At 52.4% G+C, this 21,520-nt stretch overlaps 1 protein-coding gene across 3 annotated transcripts; it reads right to left on the reverse strand.

Moving 5' to 3' along the window:
- Nucleotides 1-1,469: 1,469 nt before the first annotated feature.
- Nucleotides 1,470-20,784, reverse strand: SGTA (small glutamine rich tetratricopeptide repeat co-chaperone alpha). 3 transcript variants are annotated; one of them, XM_084883556.1, is made up of 13 exons: nt 20,634-20,698; nt 12,301-12,371; nt 12,101-12,200; nt 11,170-11,273; nt 10,857-10,941; nt 9,756-9,855; nt 8,418-8,522; nt 6,969-7,107; nt 6,071-6,133; nt 4,733-4,770; nt 4,123-4,212; nt 3,834-3,956; nt 1,470-2,549 (listed from the first exon to the last, which is right to left on the reverse strand). In XM_084883556.1, exons 3-12 carry the CDS (start codon nt 12,198-12,200, stop codon nt 3,842-3,844), a joined length of 939 nt encoding a protein of 312 aa, XP_084739682.1. In that variant the 5' UTR covers nt 12,301-12,371; nt 20,634-20,698; the 3' UTR covers nt 1,470-2,549; nt 3,834-3,841. The 3 variants fall into 3 exon arrangements, with proteins under 3 accessions (XP_084739682.1, XP_084739680.1, XP_084739681.1); XM_084883554.1 differs by lacking the exon at nt 12,301-12,371 and having other exon boundaries at nt 12,101-12,239; nt 20,634-20,784; XM_084883555.1 differs by lacking the exon at nt 12,301-12,371 and having other exon boundaries at nt 20,634-20,767.
- Nucleotides 20,785-21,520: the final 736 nt, after the last annotated feature.

The following is a 21,520-nucleotide window of genomic DNA, read 5'->3' on the forward strand; positions in this document are numbered from 1 at the left end:
CATTTTCAAGTTCCCACCAGTGTTTCTCAAAGTGGGGTTCTCCAAACATGTGGCTCAGAACCACCTGGGCTCCTATTTAAAATACTTTTATTAATTTCAGAGAGAGGGAGAGGGAGAGATATGCATCAATGATGATAATCATTGATCAGCTCCCTCCTGCATAACCCCTACTGGATCAAACCCACAACCCAGCAAGTGCCCTGACCTGGAATCGAACCATGACCTCTGAGCCACACCAGGCTGCCTATCTTAAATGCAGAATGCATAGACCCAACCAATGGTTCTAGAACATTGGTGGGCACCAGCATCATTAGGGACCTACTGGGACCTACTCTGAGTTTCTGATCCAGTTTGTCTGGCGGTGGAAGGCCAAGGATTTGCATTTCTACCAAGCTCCCAGCTGCTGACCTTGCTGGGCTGGGCTGGGCGGTGTCACACATTGACATGCATTGTCCTAGTGGAGAGGCCCCTCAGCACTGCGGACATTGGGATCGGGTCATTCTCTGGGAGGGCCTGTCTTGGCCACTGCAGGGTGTTGAGCAGTTATCACTGCCTTCCCACCCCCCACCCAGCTGATGCCAGGAGCACCGCCAGTCATGACAATAGTGACTCTGACAGACTCACCCCTGGTGAAGGCCTGTAAGACAGGCACAGGCCTCATTCCTGCCCCCGCCCCACTCACGGTCCATACCAGACTGTTTCCTGGGGCTGCTGATTTGCTGTGATTTTCTGATTTGCGGGAGGACCACTGCTAAGCCTTCGTCTGTGGATGAAGCAGGCAGCCTTCAGAGATGGGGTCCTCAATCAGCCACTCCTGGCACAGGACCTGCAACTGGGGGGTCACACTGCACCAGGTTTGCCATTCAAGGGCTGGGTGAGCTGAGAGTCAAGGCTGTTCCTTCACCCGTGAAATGGGTGTGATGGTGCTGGCCACACAATGTTGTCAATAGGAGCTGAGAATTCAAGCAAGGTTTCTGTAGTGACTGTGGAGTGCTTTCTATATCCACAAAGTTGGGGGATGAAACCCGAGGCCAAGACAAGCCTGGAAGTTTCTGGGCTCCTTTCTGCCTAGGGCCAGGTCTCTCCCCGGAAGCTATGGGAGGGAAGGTCCTTGGGTTCCAGAATGGTGAAATTTGTGAGAACATACTAGAAAAGCAATGAACAATAATCTTACTCTGTCCCTGAGAACCTAGGATCCTAGCTTGACCCCTAAGGCCATCACTTACATGGTGGGTGTGTGAGTGTAACTGTGGTCAGGGGTGAGGGAAAAACATGGGACAGCCGAGGCTTGCCATTTCTGGAACCATCTGTGACCCTGGCACAAGAAAAGCTTAGTCATGTCATGTCATGTCAGGCAGTGTGTTATTTCTTGTGTCCTGGGCGATATGGAAACTCTAGGCTATGGGGTTCTAGAGACTTGGGGCAGGGAGAGCATGGGTGTTGCCGAGAGGTCAATGCAGAGACTGGCAGAGGTCACAATGTCTATTTATTCCCCACACAGTACTCTTGTCACCATGGCTAGCACTCAAGAGTGAGGGCCACCTTGCCATCCAAGTGATGACTGCAGCAGCGGATGGTGGCCCTCTTCCTACTTGTTTCACACGGCATTGGGTCTTCCTACTAGTATGACACACGGCACTGGGTCAACTTTGCAGACCACCAGGGAGCCTCCAACACTGCTGCCAGCTCAGGGTCCCAGCAGATTCACCCCGGAGACCCTGCCCAAGCAGGGAATGCAGAGGTTTCGATGGTGGCCTTGCACCTTAGACAGGCTACCATCCCTGGCTTGTGTGCTTGCGCTCCCTGGAGGCAGCTCTGGCCTGCTTGGCAATTGCTGGCTGAGGAGGGGGACACCAATGGCCCCAGAACACACAGGCAAGTTGGGACGGCTCAGGGGCCAGGCCCGAAGGTCACGATCGCCTGCCTCATGGTCTGTCGGGTGTGAGTACTGGGGAAAGAGGATCAAAAGGGGTGAAAAGCACATCGATCAAAATGCTCGATTGTCCCCAAAGCTGGCCCTAGGCACCCCAAGACAGTCCCGCTCCCGACAGGCGCAGGCAATTGAAAATGTCTTTAGGAATCTGCAACTAAAGTTCCTCATGCAAAAACCTGTGGTCTAAGGGTCCGGCGGACACTGGTACCCAGGCCGTGGCTGGCAGTGAGCTCGTCCGAGCAGCCAAGGTTGACTCAAAAAGGCATCGGGCTTCGGACGTAGCTGGACGTAAAACCGGTAACTTCTCGGAGAACACCCCCGAGGACCATCCCCACTCCGGAATATTCTAGAAAATACTTTAGTGACTGGGCTTTTTGGAGATTGGTGCTGGTCTGCGTTCACAGCTTGCTGGCTCTGTTTCGAAAAGGGTCTGGGAGCCATCAGGGAGTACAAAAAGGAAGGTGAGGGTGAAAGGAAAAAATAAAAAGCATAAAAATCCATCTCATGCAGGTCCAATTTCTTTTTCTTTTTCCCTCTCTGGCAATCCAATGGGAGAAAATGGCAGAAGGTGTGGAGGCTCCAGTCAGCTGGGAAGAACCCGATGGCACTGGAATGGCTGGAAGGACAAGACATGCGGTGGTCAGCCAGGCAGCAGCCCCTGCAGCTGGGAGACCTAAATCAATCTGCCTGTGTGGCCTGTGGCTGCCGCGTAAGCACAGAAACCGCCCGGTCATCATCACAGTGGTTCTGGGGCCCAGACGTGAGAATGTTGGTGAAAATACTTTGAGGCCGAAACCGGTTTGGCTCAGTGGATAGAGCGTCGGCCTGCAGACTGAAAGGTCCCAGGTTCGATTCCGGTCAAGGGCATGTACCTTGGTTGCAGGCACAACTGGGAGTGTGCAGGAGGCAGCTGATCGATGGTTCTCTCTCTCATCGATGTTTCTAACTCTCTATCCCTCTCTGTAAAAAAAACAATAAAATATATTAAAAAAAGAAAAGAGAAGAAAATACTTGGGGGATAAAGTTCCAACAAATAACAAATATAAAACTGACCTATGTTTTGACTTAAAATTAAGGCAAAAAAAAGGAAAGAAAAGTATACTCCAAATATTAATATTCGTTGCTTTGCATGGAAAGATTAAAGTTGTTGTCTGTGCTTTTTCTTTTACATTTTTCTATTTAAAAAATCATGGTTAAGCCCTAGCCGGTTTGGTTTGGTGGATAGAGCATCAGCCTGCGGACTGAAGGGTCTGAGGTTCAATTCCCGTCAAGAGCACATGCCCGGGTTGCAGGCTCAATCCCCAGTGTGGGGTGTGCAGGAGGCAGCCGATCAATTATCTCTCTCATCAATGATGTTTCTATCTCTCCCTCTCTCTCCTTCCTCTTTAAAATCAATACAAATATATTTTTAAAAAATCATGGTTAATATAAAAATGTTAGGAGGAAGGTAACAAAATAAAGAAAGCCACCTGCCAACTGTATCCAGGAGCAGAATCACTGGATACAGACAGGGTGGAGGTGAGGGGCCCAGGGACAGCTAACCAAGCAGCGAAGGTCTCCAGGGACCCTCCGAGTATATTTTTAAGCAAGTGTACATGTAACATCTGCTCACAGTAAAACAAGATAAAACCCCCAAATCATGAAAACCAGGCACATATAGATCTGTCCTTCCCCTGCCTGGGTGACCTCGCCTCGCATCCACTGGGGCCACCAGGACATTCTGCAGGTGCACAGAAAAGCACTGCCAGCACCTCCTGTTCTCTTGCCAGCTGTAGACACACGTAGGGACCAGCCCTTCCAGAAGCTGGGAGGTGTCAGTCCATGTCTCTCAGTGGGAGCTGGCAGGGGAAGGAGCATCTGGAAGGGGCCTGCACCTCCCCCGCCCCCTCAGGAAACTCACGTGAGCGGTCATTCCTGCTGGTCATCGCTGCTGGCACTGGGCGTTTGATTTCGCATCTGACTTCGAAGCTGTTCAATGAACTCTGGGTTCTGCTGCTGCATCTGCTGAGCGAACTGCTGGCCCCTGTGAGAGAGGTGCCGGGCTCAGCTTCTCCAAACATCCCTCTGAAATGTCCCCCAGGCATCTGTCATGTGGCCACTCGCTGGAGGACACAGCGTTGACATTTCCATTTTCCCACGCGCAGTGTCCCCGCCTGCCCACCGTGTCTCCATTGTACAGGTGTACTCACGCCTGGATGAGACTGGCCAGGTCATTCTGTGACGCGTTGGTGCCAGGAGTCCCCAGGGGGTTGTGGCTGCCGGAAATCATGCCAGACATGCTGCAAGAAGAGAGCCTGGGACTTAGGCAGGATGGCCCCGCCCCCTGCCCCAGTGGCCCCACTCAGCCCCTGGCCTCTGCTAGCAAGAGACGTTCTGTGTCACCACCTTTTCCCTGATGGCTGCCCTGTGAGTTCCATCCGCTCTTCCAGGAACGGCTTTTTGCCCTAAAGACACTGATTCTCAATGGGGCAACTCTGGCCCCCATGTGACACCAAAGGTCACTTAAGTGGAATCACACAGTGTGACATTTCCAGAACAGAAAAATTAAATTCACAGCAGGAATTGGGTTAGTTATTGCCAGGGATTGTGGGGAGAGGGAGTGACTACCATCATGAGGATGGGGCTTCTTTTGGGGTGGTGGAATATTCTGGAACTCGATAGTGGTGATAGCTGCACGACACTGTTAAATGCACGCAGTGCCACTGAGTTGTAAACTAAATGGTTTAATACGATAATCTTATGTGTTTTACCACAAGAAGAGATTAAAGCACAAGACCCAGGGGAAGGGTTGTCACTTACAGCTGCTGAACCTGGGGGTTGTTCATCATGGTTGATGCCTGAAGAAAAAAAACCATTGTCAGAGGACAGCTTCCGACTGAGGTTCCCTCGCAAGCACCCTGGGCTCTCCTGCCCAGCTCAGCAAGCATGTCACCCAGATACTTGCTCTCCCCGCCTCTCCCCTATACCCCGTTTCTTCCTCCGTGCGATGAGACTCTCATTTCTCATCACTTTGATCCCATTTGAGACCCTTATTTCAGGAGACTCCCGGGCACCTTAGGTTTCGTTGGGAGTGTGTATTTTAGATCTTTTTGGGTCATAAGACATTAGGAGAGCCAGGCAGTCTCATTTTACTCCATCGGTAAACAGCACTGCACTGGGCACTTTGAGCCTTCACAGCTCACTGAGGACATCTCCTCAGAGCCAGGTCAGGAGAGGAGGGTAGGACTGAAGAGCTTCCGGCGAGGCCACTGCTCACGGGCTGCCTAACTTTCTGTAAAGGGCATACTGTCAGCTTTCAGGGTGTCTCTGCTCCAACCATTTAGCTCTGCCAAAAGCCGCGTGGCCCTGGCCGTGCCAGTCAAAGTAGACAAACCAGCAGGAGCTGGGTGGCTGAAGTCAGAAGGCGTGGCTGCTATGAGGCTGAGTCCCTGAGCCAGGGTGCCTTCGGAGTGCGGGTATTCATCCCCGTCCATCAACCAAGACCCTGGCGTTGGCTGCGGCGTAGGCTTGCAATGAAAGTAAGCCTCTGCTCCTCGGTGTACTGAGGATTTTTCTCTTCCAGACAGTTTGAGACCCGACACCCTGAGGCCCTGTAGGCCAGCAGTGCGACCTCAGGCGGAGCGAGCTCACTCAGAAATGGGCATGTGTGTGTAGGGACCAGCCCCCTCCGTTCACAACGGGAGCCTACTCTCATGGGATACCTAGTGCTCTGGGGTCCCATCTGAACCTGCAGGCGTGGCCCTGTCACTATCACTGTCTCCCGTGAGAACACCATGCTGGGCAGCGGGGACGTATTTTCCCGTTATTCAGCCAAGAGAGGTAGGATCTAATTTATCCTTTGGCTCAATCATGGGGGGAGAGAAGAGCGGGGTCTCTCTTGGGGGTATACTGGCTCCAGGGGACACAAGACAACAATTGAAACATCTGTGGTTGTCGTCACTGGGGGTGCTCCTAGCATGGGGTAGGTGGGGCCAGGGATGCTATTCAACACCCCATAGTGCCCAGGCAGGCCCCCAGCCCAGAGTGACCCGGCCCCAGTGTCCACGCTGCCACATCAGTGGCCTGGTCTAGGCAGGCAGTGCCGGGGCAGGCCAGGTGGTGGGCGTGGACGCTGCTGGGGGAGATGAGGGCAGTTACCATGCTCATGAAGCCTGGGTTGTTCAGCAGGCCCGCGATGTCAAAGCTGCCGAGCCCTCCTGTCTGTGGGGATGAGGGAAGCACTGGTTAGTGGCATCAGGACACGGGGAGATGACACTGGCCCAGGAACTGAGAGGATACCCCATGTGGGGCCCGTCGGGAGTTCTCAGAGGTGTTTAGCTCAAACAGATGCTCTCTCGGCCTGAGCAGCCAGCCCATAAGCTAGGGGAGCTTCATAAAAAGCAGGAGCCCCACCGTCCATAACTGGGGAAAAGTACTGTGTTAACTGCATCTTTCATTTCCTGATGCTCTGACATCTGAGGCCTGGCAGACCCTGGAGGGATGGGTCCTCCTCGGGGTAACCAATTCCTAGAGAGTCAATACTCACCTAGGAGTGCGCCTTTCAAATGCAAGTCAGGCCACCCACTGTTCACTCCCACCCCTTCTCCACGAGGCTCTCACCCTCAGCCCCTGTCCTTTGGCCCTGGTCACCCCAGAGCCAGGTGCCAGTTAGGGCTGGCCTCTACCACAGTCCCCTGGAATTATTCAAACTAGTAAAACCTAAGCCTGCTCCCCCGCCCCCCACATCACCCCTCCTTCTCATGAAATCATAATAAAGGCGCTGGTCCACCTTTCCCCTCTTCCTTCACCTCCTGACTGACCCCGGTGCTTCCCCGCTGACCCTGCACATGTCCTCTCTGTTTCCGGGGCTCTGCGACGGCAGAAACATCTTCCTCCCTGACAGTGTGTCTCACACCCGATTAAACAAATGCCGGTCCTCCAAAGCCCAGGCATGCTCTGCACACAGGCCGAGCCAGCCCTCAGCCTGAGAGCCGCCTGGCCTGGCCTGTCTCTGCCTCCCTGGCAGACGCGCGGCCCTCGTTCCCAGGGGACTCACGGGGCTGGGGGTCTCTCTCAGCTTCAGCTCCGCTATCTTGAGGTTGGATTTGTATGTTTCGTTGTCAGGGTCCAGCTCCAGGGCCTTCTTATAGTAGGCCACGGCCTCTGCGTGCTTGTTCAAACTGCAGAGCGCCAGGCTGCGGGGAGAGATGCTGGGGATGAGGCGGAGAGGCCCCAGGAGCTTCCGGCCCCTCCCTCAGTCCCCACACCTCAAACGGTCTCCATGTCAATGTCACCATTCCTTGTCCAGTCTGGGCCCCAGTGGAGGACACTAAAGGGGTCGGGGAGGGGCTAAGAGGATGAACATGACAATTCAAATGCAGTGGAGTTCTAGTGGTGGTACCCAATACCAAGGGCTTTAAAGGCCTAAAGCAGGGGTCGGCAAACCGCAGCTCGCGAGCCACATGCGGCTCTTTGGCCCCTTGAGTGTGGCTTGGCGTTAGAACCACTTCTTCAAAATAGACTTGCCCAGGCCCAAAACCTACTTCTGCACATGGGCCATGAAGTTTCAATCACATTGTACGTGCGCGCCTGCACATGGCATTTTGTGGAAGAGCCACATTCAAGAACCGCATGTGGCTCGCGAGCTGTGGTTTGCTGACCACTGGCCTAAAGGATGGAATGCCGAGGGGCCAGGGTGGCCAGACAAAGATGTGTATTTGGTCCTTGTCCCTGCTGCTCCGGGCAGAGCTCCTGAAATTCCCTGAGTCAGCGTGTCCTTTGTCATTCATGAGGCCCTTCTAATCACACCCAAAGAGGGTGACCACACCCATGTGCCGCCACTCCACAGGGACAGAGGCTCTGGCACCCAAAATCCAGGCCCATGCTGGATTTACCGAGTGCCTCTTTCTGGCTGGTCCATCTGTATCCTTTCTAACAAACTGGTAAATACAGGTAAGATGTTTTCCTGGCCGAAACTGGTTTGGCTCAGTGGTAGAGCGTCGGTCTGCGGACTGAAGGGTCCCCGGTTCGATTCCGGTCAAGGGCATGTACATTGGTTGCGGGCACATCCCCCGTGGGAGATGTGCAGGAGGCAGCTGATCAATGATTCTCTCTCATCAATGTTTCTAGCTATCTATCCCTTTCCTTTCCTCTCTGTGAAAAATCAATAAAATATATTTAAAAAAAAAAAAAAAATGTTTTCCTGAATTCTGTGAGTCATTCTAGGGAATCGTCGCTCCTGAGGAGGGCGTCGTGGGAAGCCCTTATGATAGCTGGTTGGTCGGTTGGTTGGTGTCTGACGTGGGGCTGAGCCCTGACCAGTGGGGTCTGGCTACATCCAGGGAGATGGTATCGGGACTGAATGGAATGGCTGAACCCTCGGCTGGCGGTGGAGAGGTGGTTAATGGAATAGAAAACCCTCCCCACAATCAGAAGAGGAGGAATGTGGTGGGTGCAGAGGGAGGGGCAGTCCGGCCCCACAAGGGGCGCCTGCCCAGGCACTCACCCCATCCTGCCATACGCTTTGCTGTAGGATGGGTCTATGCAGATGGCCCGCTCGCAGTCCTGCACGGCCCCTGCATAATTCCCGAGTTTGCTGTAGGCGGCGGCTCTGGGGAAACAAAGCAGGGCGTTCAGAGTTGTATCCCTCACTGGTCACCTACGATGAGCCATTTGGGGATAGGCCTTGGTTTCTCATCTGTAAGGTAGGGTGGGTACGTGGGCTCTGACATGGCATCTGCCTGCTGGCATCTGCCTGCTAGCACCTGTGCTGGGGGCTGCCAGAGGAAACTGAGGCTGAGGGAGGCCCAGGGGCGTGGCCCAATGCTGCACAGCCGACAGGCAGTGTCAGGACCTGGCTCTGCACCCACAGTCCAGGGCTCCGCCATGGAGGCTCTTCCTTCTGGGTGAAGCTCAGGCCCATTTTATGTTGCCAGATAAGTCCCTCTGCAACTTTCTGTATATCTAGAATTACTTCCCCCAAAAAACAGTTAAAAAAACAAAAACACTTCTACCCAGAAGTGATGTGGAGAACCTTTGGCAACCATGCTTCTGGTGTCTTCTATACGCTGTGTTTCCACGGCTTCCACACCGATGGTGCGATTCCGCCTCCTGCTCTCCACTCAGTGCCTCTCACTAGCACAGGATTCCGTACCGTGAGGCTACGTGACAGCTAATTTGGCTTTTCCTTTAAAAGCATAGGCCAAGCCGGCCGGCATGGCTCAGTGGCTGAGCATCAACTAGGAGGTCACGGTTCAATTCCCGGTCAGGGCACTTGCCTGGGTTCAAGCTCCATCCCCAGAGTGGGGTGTGCCAGAGGCAGCCAATCAGCGATTTTCTCTCATCACTGATGTTTCTCTCTCTCCCTTCCTCTCTGAAATCAATAAAAATAAATAAATAAATAAGTAAATAAAAGAGCACAGGCCAGGGTTAAATACATTATGACAGAAAGACGACCAGACTTTGGGTGGTGAACACACACTGGAGTATACAGATCTCATATTATAAAGTTCTATATCTGAAACTTATATAATGTCATTAACCACTGTTACTCCAATAAATTTTTTAAAAACAAGGAAAAAGAAGAAGTACAGGCCAGATGCAGTTCCTCACGGCTGCCAATGCTGTCGTGAGCATGTGCACGTGTCCAAATTGTGGGTTATTTCCGTGGCCCCACATCTGAGTAGAGAATGGCGCCACCTAATTTAAATGTCACTATCGACTCTGACACTATGCGTATTTGGGATTGCAGTGGGGGCAGTCGGTAACCTACAGTACAACAGCCCGTCCTGCCTGCCAGGATGTGAGCCTGGCTGGCCAGGCCTCCGAGCAGGCCTGGCAGTACCTGTTACAGAAGTAGACGGCGTTGGCAGGATTGAGCTCGATAGCTTTCCCGTAGAAGTGCACGGCCGCCTCAAAGTTCTCGACTTTCATCTGTTCATTTCCTACAGAAAAAGAAAAAAATGAACAAAGACCTGAGGGGTCTGAGGGGTCATTCTCAGCTCTCCCAGCTCCTAATTGAAGGTGTGAGATTTCGGGGGCCAGGCATAGGCTTGGGGGTGCGGTTTGCATCAAGTGTCTTTAGGGGCTGGCTGAGCCGGCCCTTGGTGATGGCAGCTGTCACTGCTTTGATTGTGGTACTTAGTGACATAAGTCTCAAATACTGTCACTTTTGCATCTTTTCAGAAATAGAGCCCAATTTTAATGAGATGTAATCTACATACCACACAACTCACCCTTTAAAAGTGTACAATTGAATGCTTTTTAGTATATTCAGAGTTGTGCAACCATTACCTCCATCCAATTTCAGAACATTCCACCACCCCAAGAAGTAACCCCGTCCTCATCAATAGTCAATTCTCCCCTCCCAGCCCAATAACCATGAACCCACTTCCTAGGTCTTGTTCAAGACACTTCACATAAACAAAATCACACTATGTGGCCTTTGTGTCTGGCTTCTTTCACTGAGCATCACGTGTTCGAGGCCCATTTACGCTGTAGCATGGTCAGTGCCTCATGGCTGAGTGATGACCCAGTGCAGGGACAGGCCACCTTGGGGGTATCCATTCACCAGCAGACAGACATCCGGGTGGTTTATACTTCTTGGCTACTATGAACTGTGCTCCTGTGAACATCTGTGTACAAGCATCTTTGTGGGCATGTGTGTTTGCTGGGCCCCGTGATCACTGTGTTTAACTATTTGAGAAACTGTCAGACCATTTTCCACAGCAGCCGCACTGCTTACATTTTCACCCACTGGGTGTGAGGCTATGATTTCTCCACATCCATCTGTGTTCTTAAAAGTCATCCCCAAAGGCTGGTTTGCCGCCTACTGTCCAACAGCACCCCTACCTCGACTTCAGAGCCAGGATCAGCCTGCCCACCGGCTCAGCCTCTGGAGTCCGGGGGGAGAGGTGCCAGTGGGGACGGAGAACACTTCTCTCACCTTCGGTTTTGAGGCGCTCTGCCTCCGCCAAGTCCTCCTCCGAAAGCGGGGTTCCCTCAGGACTCCTCAGGTTCTGTGGCATCTCCTGGCCCCAAAGAAAAAAGGCGGCAATCCCGCTGTCCTCCTCCTTCTCCAAACCCGGCTCCGTGAGCCTTCCTCCCTGCCAGGGGCCTCTGGGCTCTGAGAGAGGAACAGGCCCAGGGCCCGCAGTGCAGGTGCCCCTCCCTCACCCAGGAGGGACTCGCTTCGGAGCCACTGGTACCCGTGCTGTTCTCACTGCTCTTGGCTGTGATGGGGCGGCCCCGCAGCTCACCTTGCCTGCGGCAGCTTCAAATATTTCTGGAAGAGTCTGAGTGAGTGCGAGGTTCCTGTCTTCCAAAGTCACCCCGAAGGCGGTCTCCAGGCACTGGATTGCAACTGCAAGGAACACAGGCATTTTCTTCTGAATGTACCTGAGTTTACGACCGAGGCTCAGGAGGTAGGGCTCGTGCTTAGTTTCCAAGTGGGTTGGCAGAGACCCTGGAGCACATTGTGTAGTGTGTGCCCCTTGACCCTGGTCTGGATTCTTCCTGGTCAGCCCAGAGCCTTGGGAAAGTCAGGACAGACAGACATGCCCTTGAGCCCTGAGAGCAAGGAAATGTGGGGGGAGTTACTGTCCTTGCCCAGTGGGGCTCTCCGTGGGGTCCCGCTGGGTGCTATCTTGCTGGGAAGCTGCGGAGCTGAGCCCAGCCTGGAGAGCCATTCAGGGATCCAGATGCCGGGGACCTTCTGCTGAACCTCTAAGGAGTCCAGTCCAGACCAACCCCACCCCACCTCACCACCCCCGCCCAAGTCTTCACAACGGGGCACCTTCCAGGGGCAACACAATCGCATGTGGGACAGACAGAACTAGTCAGAGCACTGTGCCACCTGCCCTCTGCCCCAGGACACACATGCCTCCTTTGTGCCTGCAGAAGGCCTGTCCTAAGTGACAGGGGTTGGCACCCGTTGGTGGGGGAAGAGCACTGGGCTGGGAGGCCGGAGAGCTCAGACCTGTGCCTGCCAGGGCTCGGCGGTCTTGGCTGTGAAACCAGGACAGGAGCAGAGTCCACGGCTGGACAGGTGTGCTGACCTAGCATACCATCCTGTAGTAGTTCCAGGCTCCGATGAAAGAAAGGGAGGTGGGGAGGAGAGGAGCAGGAGGGGAGGGGCAGTGGGGGCACAGAGTTGGAGACAGGAGGCTCCATCCCCGGGCCCGTGCATACCTTCCAAACTCTCCTGGGCGTCCGAGGAGAGCCCCCCGTGCCGCAGCTGGTCATGGAGGAAGCGGATGATGGCATAGGCGAGGCGCTTCTTGTTATCCATCTTGAGATGGGAAGAGAGACACCCTGGGGTTTTCAGGATCTGCAGACCCCAGGCAAAAGGATGAGGACCGGGCTGCTTAGATACGCGCAATTCCACCTACTCAGCGGTCACACTCCAGGCAGGACTCTGCAGAAGGCGCGTCCCCCACCCAAGCACACTGGCCACTTTTATCTGTGAGGTAAAAAGTTAACAATCCCATTTCACAGATGAGACACTGAGGCAATGAGGCTCAGAGCCCCTGCTCTTGGGCATGTGAGTAGGCGGAGCACCCCTTGCCGTCCCTCCTTGCTCTCACAGGCTGGCAGTCTCCATCCGTTCACCGGCTAGAGGGGGGACAGTTGGGGCTCCCCAGGGCTGCCTCGGATGGGTTGGAGTCCTGGAGGTCTGTGAACCCCAAGTTTCTGAGGCACATGAGGGGTGACACAGGTATCATGGGATAGCCTGAGCAGACGACGAGGCCCTGCAGGGCATGGACCCCTTTTCAAGGCTCCGGGGGTTCCTCTGCACCGGGCTGTATTGCCTGGGCTTTGTCTACAGACATTTGTGGTTCTCATGTCTGGGGGTGCTCCTGGCATTCAGTGGGTGGGGCCAGGGATTCTGCTCTCCCCCACCCCCACCCCCCGAGCCCAGGATGGCCCCCACAGAGAGGGACCAGTCTCTGATATCTCCAGTGCCTGGGTGAGAATAAGAAACATGTGAGGAGTCTGCTACCAGAGCAGCTGTGATGCGCCTGGCACCGTACACAGCACATCTCACTCCACTGAACAGTGACCTCCGAGGTGCATCATTGCTCCATTTAGAGAAGACACAAGAGCGGGATGGGGGCCTACCTGCTGCCCAAGGCCCCTCATATCTGCTCAGCACGGCTGGGAGCCATGTCTAACCCCTAGAAATCAAAGAGTGGGCCTGCTAACCCCATCATCATTAACCCGTCACTGGCCAGAGATCAGAAGAGCAAGTCATTAACCCCTTTACAAGCGGGCTGACAGCACACAGAGCTGATGCTAAAAGTTGTGTTGCAAAGGCAGTCAAGGCACGGGATGCCGGCCATGCTACGAGCGCTGTCTGTGGTACAGGGAAAACCTCATCCACAACTGCTTCCTAAGAGGAGAGGAGCCAGACACAAAGGCCATACTGTGTGTGATTCCACCTTTTTAAAAATATATATTTTATTGATTTTTTACAGAGAGCAAGAGAGAGTGATAGAGAATTAGAAACATCGATGAGAGAAACATCGACCAGCTGCCTCTTGCACAGCCCCTACTGGGGATGTGCCCGCAACCAAGGTACATGCCCCTGACCGGAATCATACCTGGGACCTTTCAGTCCACAGGCCGACGCTCTATCCACTGAGCCAAACCGGTTTCGGCTGATTCCATTTTTATGAAATGCCCAGAACAGGCAAATCCAGAGAAAGAGAGTTTGTGGTTGTCAGGGGCTGGGGAGTAACTGCTAACAGGGACTCAGCTGCTTCCAGGGGTAATGGAATGCTCTGGAACTCATGGTGATGGCTGCACAAGTCTGAACATATGAAAACCTACTACTTTTTATGGTATGTGAATTACATCTCCATTTCTAAAAAGGGGGCAAACTTAAAATAGCTATGTTGGAGAGCTTGTAGTTGGACAGAAAGTAACAGACACCCGGGAAAGCTCTGGGGGGATGGTTAGGAGTTGCCCCCTCTATCTTTGGACACAATGAGCCTTTACCAAGCAGTACCTTTGGCCCAAGGGCACCCTGGACCCAGGTCTGGGATCAGACGGGCCGAAGCCTGGAGGACAAAAGGCCAGAGGATCTTGGGGGCAATACACAGGGGCCCATGGAGAGCATCCACAACCTGCCTGTTTTGAAGACAGTGAAGTCCCAAAAGGTCACTCGTGCTCCCCAGCTGAAGGGTCCTGAGAACGAACATGTCCGTCTCCTCTAAACCCAGGGAGACAAACATGCCGCCAAGAACGCCCGAAATGCTTTTGTTCTGCACAGATTCTTGACAGAGAGCAGCATGACTCACTGTCTCCAAAGCCCCGATGGGGGAATGTGGATAAACACAATGTGCTCCAGCTCTACCAGCGGTCGCCAACCTTTCGGACCTCGTGGATCACCAGCTGGTGACCGCTGATCTATACGTTAGAATGTTATCCAGCTTTAGCCGAAACCAGTTTGGCTCAGTGGATACGTCAGCCTGCGGACTATAAGGTCCCGGGTTCGATTCCGGTCAAGGGCATGTACCTTGGTTGTGGGCATATCCCCAGTGGAGGGTGTGCAAGAGGCAGCTGATTGATGACTCTCTCTCATCGATGTTTTTAACTCTCTATCTCTCTCCCTTCCTCTCTGTACAAAATCAATAAAATATATTTTTTTAAAAAAAGAATATCCAGTTTTAGAGGGACATTCTGACACAGGTTACAACATGATAAGCTTTGAGGACATTATGCTCAATGAAATAAGCCAGACATGGAAGGACAAATACTATGTGACTCCATTCACAGGAGGTTCTTAGGGGAGTCAAATTCAGAGGCAGGCCCTGGCTGGGTAGCTCAGGTGGTTAGAGCATTGTCCCAATACATCAAGGTTATGGGTTCTATCCCCACTCAGAGCAGATATAAGAACCAACCTATGCATGTATAAAGAAGTAGAACAACAAATCTATCTCTCCCTCTCTCTCTCTCTCTTAAAATTTCAGTTTGGGGAGATGAGAAAGTTCTGGAAATGGATGGTGGTGATGGTTGCAGAACAATGTGAATGTACTTACACCTACTGAATTGTTACTTAAAAATAATAGTTAGCCCTGGCTGGTGTGGCTCAGAGGTTGGAGTGTCAATCTGCACAGGGTCTCAGGTTTGATTCCTGGTTCTAGGTTTGATCCCAGCCCAGTTGGGGTGTGTGCAGCTTGAAGGCAACCAATTGCTTTCTCTCACACTGATGTTTTTCGATCTGCCTCCTGCCTCCTTTCCACTCTCTAAAAATCAATGGAAAAAATATCCTTGGGTGAGGATTAACAAAACAAACAAAAAATAGTTAAAAGGGTAGGTTTTTGTCTATTTTAGTATAATTAAGAAACTTTGTTTAAAGGTCCTCCTCTTAGAATATAAACCTCTGAGATCCCAGGACCCGGATCCTTTTGCATAGTCTAAACATGTCAAGTGTCATTCAGCTACCTGCTCAGCTGTGAATGGCTTTGTATTCTATGTATGTAGGTAAGTGCCTACATAGTAACATGCTTGATTTCCCCTGGTAGTCCCCAAGGCTGACAGCATTCACTACTTGGGCCTTTATGCGTGCTGACACCCTCTCCGCCAGCACTATGATGGCAAGCTGGATGGAGGTGTGCCAGGGTCTTATGGAGCAGGTCACCAGTTCAACAGGTGGCAGGGCAAGAACACACAGCTGAGCGGTTGGACTTTGCCCAAGAGTCCTGGGATCCACTCCTGAGCACGGTCCCCTGCCGACCCTCAGGAGCCAGCACTGAATCCTGTGAGATTCACACTGGGTTTTGGGTTGTGTGTGGGGGGATGAGAGGATCTGCTTCCCTTTCAGGGAAAGGAGCAGGTTCCTGGTGGCGTCGGCTGTTTGCTTAAGAATAAGAAAAGAAATCTGATCTTGGGCACAACTGTTTCCTGCACTCCTGGATGGAGCTGAGGCTGGAGGGGCTGACGCTGAACGTTGAGGAAATGGAAAAAATGAAGCCACACTCGTTTCAGTTCTTCCAATGCTTCAGATCCCTTCTATCTCACGGCCTTTGCCACTGAAATAATTTATGTAGAACAAGACCCGGAGCCATAATGTCTTAGGTCCAGCCATTCTGCCCAAGGCCAACTACATGTTGCCTGCCCTGTCCCTGTGTCACAGCTGAGTGTCCCAGTTGATGCCCTCACTTTCCTCTTCTATAAAATGGGGTAACACACGTCTTCAAATGTTGAGAATTCAGCGACCTAATGTGGGTCTCTCCACCCAGCACCATCAATGTACGGAGCACTTTCTGTGTGGGAACTGTCCCGTGCACTCCAGGACATTTATCAGCATCCCTGGCACCCACCTAGTGTTCCCTGGGAGCTAGGGGTGGGAGCAGGATCATCGCAGGCAAGACACCGGGCCCGGGGATTCCATGGATCCAGGAGACTGTGTTCCACGCCATCTGACTACCGAGGTCCTAGGAGGCTGCACACATTTAGATGCACAGCCTGAATGGGAGGAGACGGGGTGACACACAGATGCTGGGGTCATCCTGGTTTATACTGTCTGACCACTGGGGACTTATACTGGTGTCTAGTGTGAGCAGGGATTAAATTCACTAGTTTCCGAAATAATTAATGCAGGGTTTCTCCGCTTCAGCACTGCTGACATGGGGGTTGGGTCATTCTCTGTGGAGGCATCCTTAGCTCCCACTCAGCCAATTCCAGGAGCACCCCCCCCCCCCCCCCACACACACACACACAAGTGGTGATAATCACAAATGTCCTCAGACATGGCCAAACCACCCCAGCTGAAAATCACTGCTAGACACCAAGTGGGAAAAATTAAGGCTTTAGGTCAGCACAGGTCAGATTTCCTGGCCAAATGATTTTGCTACAAACTTCGGGAAATCTCCTGTGTGCTGAACACCTGGGTTTTGGAAATGCAGAAAAGGGATTGTGGGTCCACAGCAGAGGGCTGGGCAGTGTCTGACACAGGTGGTCCCTGAAGACTGCTGCCTCTCCTCGAGCAGGAGGACAGCACACGGTGGGAACATTTCGTTTTAACTCAGTTTGAGATGAACGAACTTCTGCTCCTCACAGAGCAGGGCCCAGCCTGTCACAGGGACAGCACTTTGGCTCGATGGCTACTGGGCACTCTGTGTCTCTGGAACAATCAGAACTTGTAGGTCTTTGGCTGCAGGACAACATTCTCAAAGACCTACTCTCTCCTCACAGCGAGGCCTGTATGAGCTCTCGGAAAGCACCACCAGGGCACAGAGCAGGGCACCGAGTACAAGAATGAGCCCGGTAAGGGTGAGCAGGCGATGCCCTAGGCCAGTGGTCGGCAAACTCATTAGTCAACAGAGCCACATATCAACAGTACAACGATTGAAATTTCTTTTGAGAGCCAAAATTTTAAAACTTAACCTTCAAAAAAAACCAAACAAACAAACAAAAAAACTTAAACTTCTTCTAATGATGTTTCTTCAAAACAGACTCCCCCAGGCTGTGGTATTTTGTGGAAGAGCCACACTCAAGGGGCCAAAGAGCCCCATGTGGCTCGAGAGCCGAAGTTTGCTGATCATGGCCCTAGGTTGTGGTGAGGCAGGGGGTGGGGGTGAGGAGATGTTGTCCCAGAGATAGTTCCTCTTTGGCCCCTTCAGAATCCCTTCTAGCCCTAGACAGTTTTGCTCAGTGGATAGAGATCTGCCTGAAGACTGAAAGGTCCCAGGTTTGATTCCAGTCAAGGGCATGTACCTTGGTTGTGGGCACATCCCCAGTAAGAGGTGTGCAGGAGGCAGCTGATCTATGTTTCTCTCTCATAGATGTTTCTAGCTCTCTATCCCTCTCCCTTCCTCTCTGCAAAAAAATCAATAAAATATATATTTTAGAATCCCTTCTAGCTCTCAGACTACTTTTTCATTAAAACAAAAAAAAAACTTTATTCCTTTTATTTTCCTGCCCAAGACTGATCAACAAAGGAAAAAATTACATACCTTACTAAAATGAGTGACCCGCCCCCCACCTTAAGGAGGAGAAGCACCCACTTTTTGAAGGATGGCCCACCACTTCTGTGAGTGCTTCTCCCACCCACCTTAGGATTCCGCAGGTACCCAAGAAAGGCTGCCCCAAAGCTAGAACTGGTGTTCACTCCCCAAAGTGTTCTTCTAAAATGCCACCAGATTGTCCTTCATACTTATAAACCCTCAAAAGCTCCCTGAAGTATAACAAGTGTGTCCTTCAGCATTGGTATGTCACCTGCTGGGCCCCAAACCCTCCATGCTCCACTCAAACCCATCACTCACCTTCCCTCTGACCCACCAGGAAAACTCTCATTCTCCCTGGACACCAAGCTGCAAGTGGCCTCCTCAGAGAGCTAGACCCTTCTTTTCCCACAAAGCCCAATTCTATTCCCACCTTTGGCCCAGCATCTCCTGCAGGCCCCTTCCAGGCCTGTCTTTAGCCAGCAGACTGCGAGCCACTGGGCAGACCAACTTCCTTTTAACCCAGCACCTGGCGGCATCGGATCCGGATGGACTCAGGAAAACGTGAGGTCACTGTCAACAGTGACAACCAGGTTCCTTGGGGAGGTCGTTCTCTTTGGGTCTCAGTTTCCCCATCAGCAGAAGACCTTTGGTCGTGCCTACCAGCACACAATCCCCTTTACTCCTTCAGCCGTCACTGAGCATTTCCCACCGCAGCACAAGCTGGGTCTCGGCCAGAAAAACGTAAGATCAAGTAAGACGGCAGCTCTTGACCTGGAGCAGAGCTTAATCCCATTTAGAATCACTCGCCCTTCCAGGTCAAGACTGACTTGTAAACCCCAGGTGAAAAATGCTGAGGACGTTCCAGCCACTGAACTAAGTGCTGTACATGCAATGGTTTGTTTCAGTGATCCGCAAACATTTTCTGAAAGAGGCCAGAGTAAATTCCTTCAGCTTCACAAGCCACAGGGTCTCTGTGGCAACAACTCAACACTGCTACCGTGTTTCCCCGAAAATAAGACATCCTCTGAAAATAAGACCTAGCGCATGGAAAGATAAGGCATCCCCTGAAAATAAGACCTAGCGCATCTTTGGGAGAAAAAATTAATATAAGACACTGTCTTACTTTCGGTGAAACAGGGTATTATAATGCAAAAACAGCCACTGACAAGGTGTATGCCACGGCACGTGGCTGTGTTTCCACAAAACTTCATTCTAAAAAACAGGCCTCAGCTGGATTTGGCTCCCTGATCAGTTTGCTGAGACTCTAAGTTGTTTCACCTAATTCCCATTCTACAGAAGGAAAAACTGAGGCTTAGAACGGTAAGGGCACCAGCTAAGACACAAGTCAGTTTTAAGCCCAAGTAGTCTGACTTGAGACTACCTCCAAAGTACCCCTTCTGCTCCCTACAAAAACGGGTGCACGCACAAAACCTTGCATATGATTTCTTGGGGTTCACTCCTCCCACCCACTCATTGGTCTAGGGTAGGGTTTAACTGCTGACATTTGGGGCCAATCATTTTCTGAGGAACGGTCCTGGGCACTGTGGGGGTTGAGCAGCATCCCTGGCCCCACAACCACTTGATGCAGGGGCACCATAGTTGTGACAACCACAAATGTCCTCATTTCCCAGTATCCCCCCCCCCCACGGGTGTGTGTGTGTGTGTGTGTGTGTGTGTGTGTGTGTGTGTACAAAAATCACTGGTCTAGAGAGCGGTAAAACAGACTCAACAAATAATCAGGGAAAGAAACAAAAGAAATAGGAACATCACTCGGGGACACAGGTTGCACACCCATGCTCTGACACTCAATAACAAAAACCACTCATCTCTAGTGAGCAAGTACCAGGAACCTGATTAAAGAATGCTCTCACATAGACCCTGCAGTGGTCGGCAAACTCATTAGTCAACAGAGCCAAGTATCAACAGTACAACGATTGAAATTTCTTTAGAGAGCCAAATATTTTAAACTTAAACTATATAAGTAGGTACATTGTTATTACCTTAATTAGGGTGCTCCTAATTTGGCCTTTGCTAAAAACTCAAGGGGCCAAAGAGCCGCAGTTTGCCTACCACTGCTAGAGGCATATGCTTCCACAGCCCCTGTAAGAGATGTGCTGCTCAAAGAGGGGAAGCGACTTCTCTGAACTTACACAGCCAGGGAGAGGTGTGCAGCGGGTCCTCAAGTCCAGATTTCGACCGCTTCCAGCACAATATGCAGAAGACGCTAAGTGTGAGGTAAGACTAACTGCTACCCCATTTGAGCTCTCACTTTCCACTGGGCCATGTGGCTCAACCCTCCCCAAATCCCTCGCCCTCGAAGCCGGGGCTGTGACAATGCCCGTTTTTCAGAGGGGAAAACTGAGGGTGAGAAGTCAAAAGGCTGGCCAATGACATCCACTTGGAGAGCAGCGGCACTGGGACAGGGGCCCCGACCTGAGCCCAGGAACAGGGGCCGGATTTAAAAGGACCGTTTCTCCGTACAGCGGCGGTCACCCAGCGAGCGATCGCTACATGCGGGACGCTTTTCCTCCCTGCTTTCCACCCACGGGTCTGCGAACCAGCATTCCCCAGGCCTGGGGTCCAGGGGAGGGAAGCCGGGGCCGGTGAAGGACAATCCGACGACGCCCGGCCTCAGTTTCCCCTCTGCACCGCGCACACACATCACCCCGCGGGCCGCGCGGGGACCCAGCCCCAGGCCGACCTTCCCTTACGGACCCCGTGGCTCGGGAAGCCCCAAACCGCGGAACCAAAGCGCCAAGCCCCCAACTCACCTCTCGGGCTGCTGAACCCCGACCCACCGACGGCTGCGCCTGCGCACCGCGGCGCCCCCGGCCCCGCCCCCCAGCCCGGACGCCTGCGCGGAAGGAACCGGCTCGCGTTGGAGTTCATGCTGCGCAGGCGCGCCAATTGTCCAAGCAGGAGTGGGGGAAGTGACGCAATTTAGAGGCGGGAACGAGGTGGTCGTTAAGGGCAACTGACCTCTGGGACCGAAGGGAGACCGGAAATCAGGACTGTGGAGCGGTGTTTGGCGGGACCGTGGAGGACTCCCGGAAGTAGGTGGAGTCTGTCACGTGCTCCCGGGCGGGCCACGTGGTGCAGCCGTGTTTGGGTCTCTGGCTCCCAGAGCCATCGTCGGCGCTCAGTGAATGCGAGTCGCTGTTACCCAGTATCTTTGCTCATTTATTCACCTACCCATTCACCCACTCACCCACAAATGCAGTCTTTCGTTCATTCAATCCATAAGACGTAAAGGAATAAAGAAGTTGTTCACAACAGGTGCCTAGCAGTCAACAAATACTTATTGCAAGCTAACTGTAAAGACCAGCAAAGTGTTTGCTCTCATTATTTAGTATCAGGGTGGACGTGTTGTAGGCGCTGGGAATGGCATCAGGTATCTGACCCATGGGGTCAGACCAAACCTGAGTTCAACAACATTGGTACTTTGGTTTGGGCTAGCAAAAAATTCAGAGCCAAACACCCAAACTTTAAAACACTTATTTGGTAAATCACAGCGATAGAGGAAATAATTTCCAGAAGAAATGGGCTTAAGGAAACAAGCTATAGAAGTAAAGAAAAGGCCCTTGGAACTTGGGAGTAAGGTACCTGGGGCAAGAAAAGGGAGGAGAAAGGGAAGGTAAGAGTGTGCTCCCCTGGAGGG

Source organism: Pipistrellus hanaki (assembly GCF_964339955.1).
Source record: "Pipistrellus hanaki genome assembly, chromosome: 5".
Classification (NCBI taxonomy): Eukaryota; Metazoa; Chordata; class Mammalia; order Chiroptera; family Vespertilionidae; genus Pipistrellus; species Pipistrellus hanaki.

Excerpts from the sequence above, each read along its gene's own strand:
- SGTA (XM_084883554.1), bottom strand. The coding sequence starts at position 12,200 with ATGGATAACAAGAAGCGCCTCGCCTATGCCATCATCCGCTTCCTCCAT. Across the intron at positions 7,108-8,417 it reads AAAGCGTATGGCAGGATGGG|CCTGGCGCTCTGCAGTTTGA; the intron begins GTGAGTGCCTGG and ends CTCTCCCCGCAG. Across the intron at positions 3,957-4,122 it reads CTGGCCAGTCTCATCCAGGC|GGGCCAGCAGTTCGCTCAGC; the intron begins GTGAGTACACCT and ends CCTCTCTCACAG.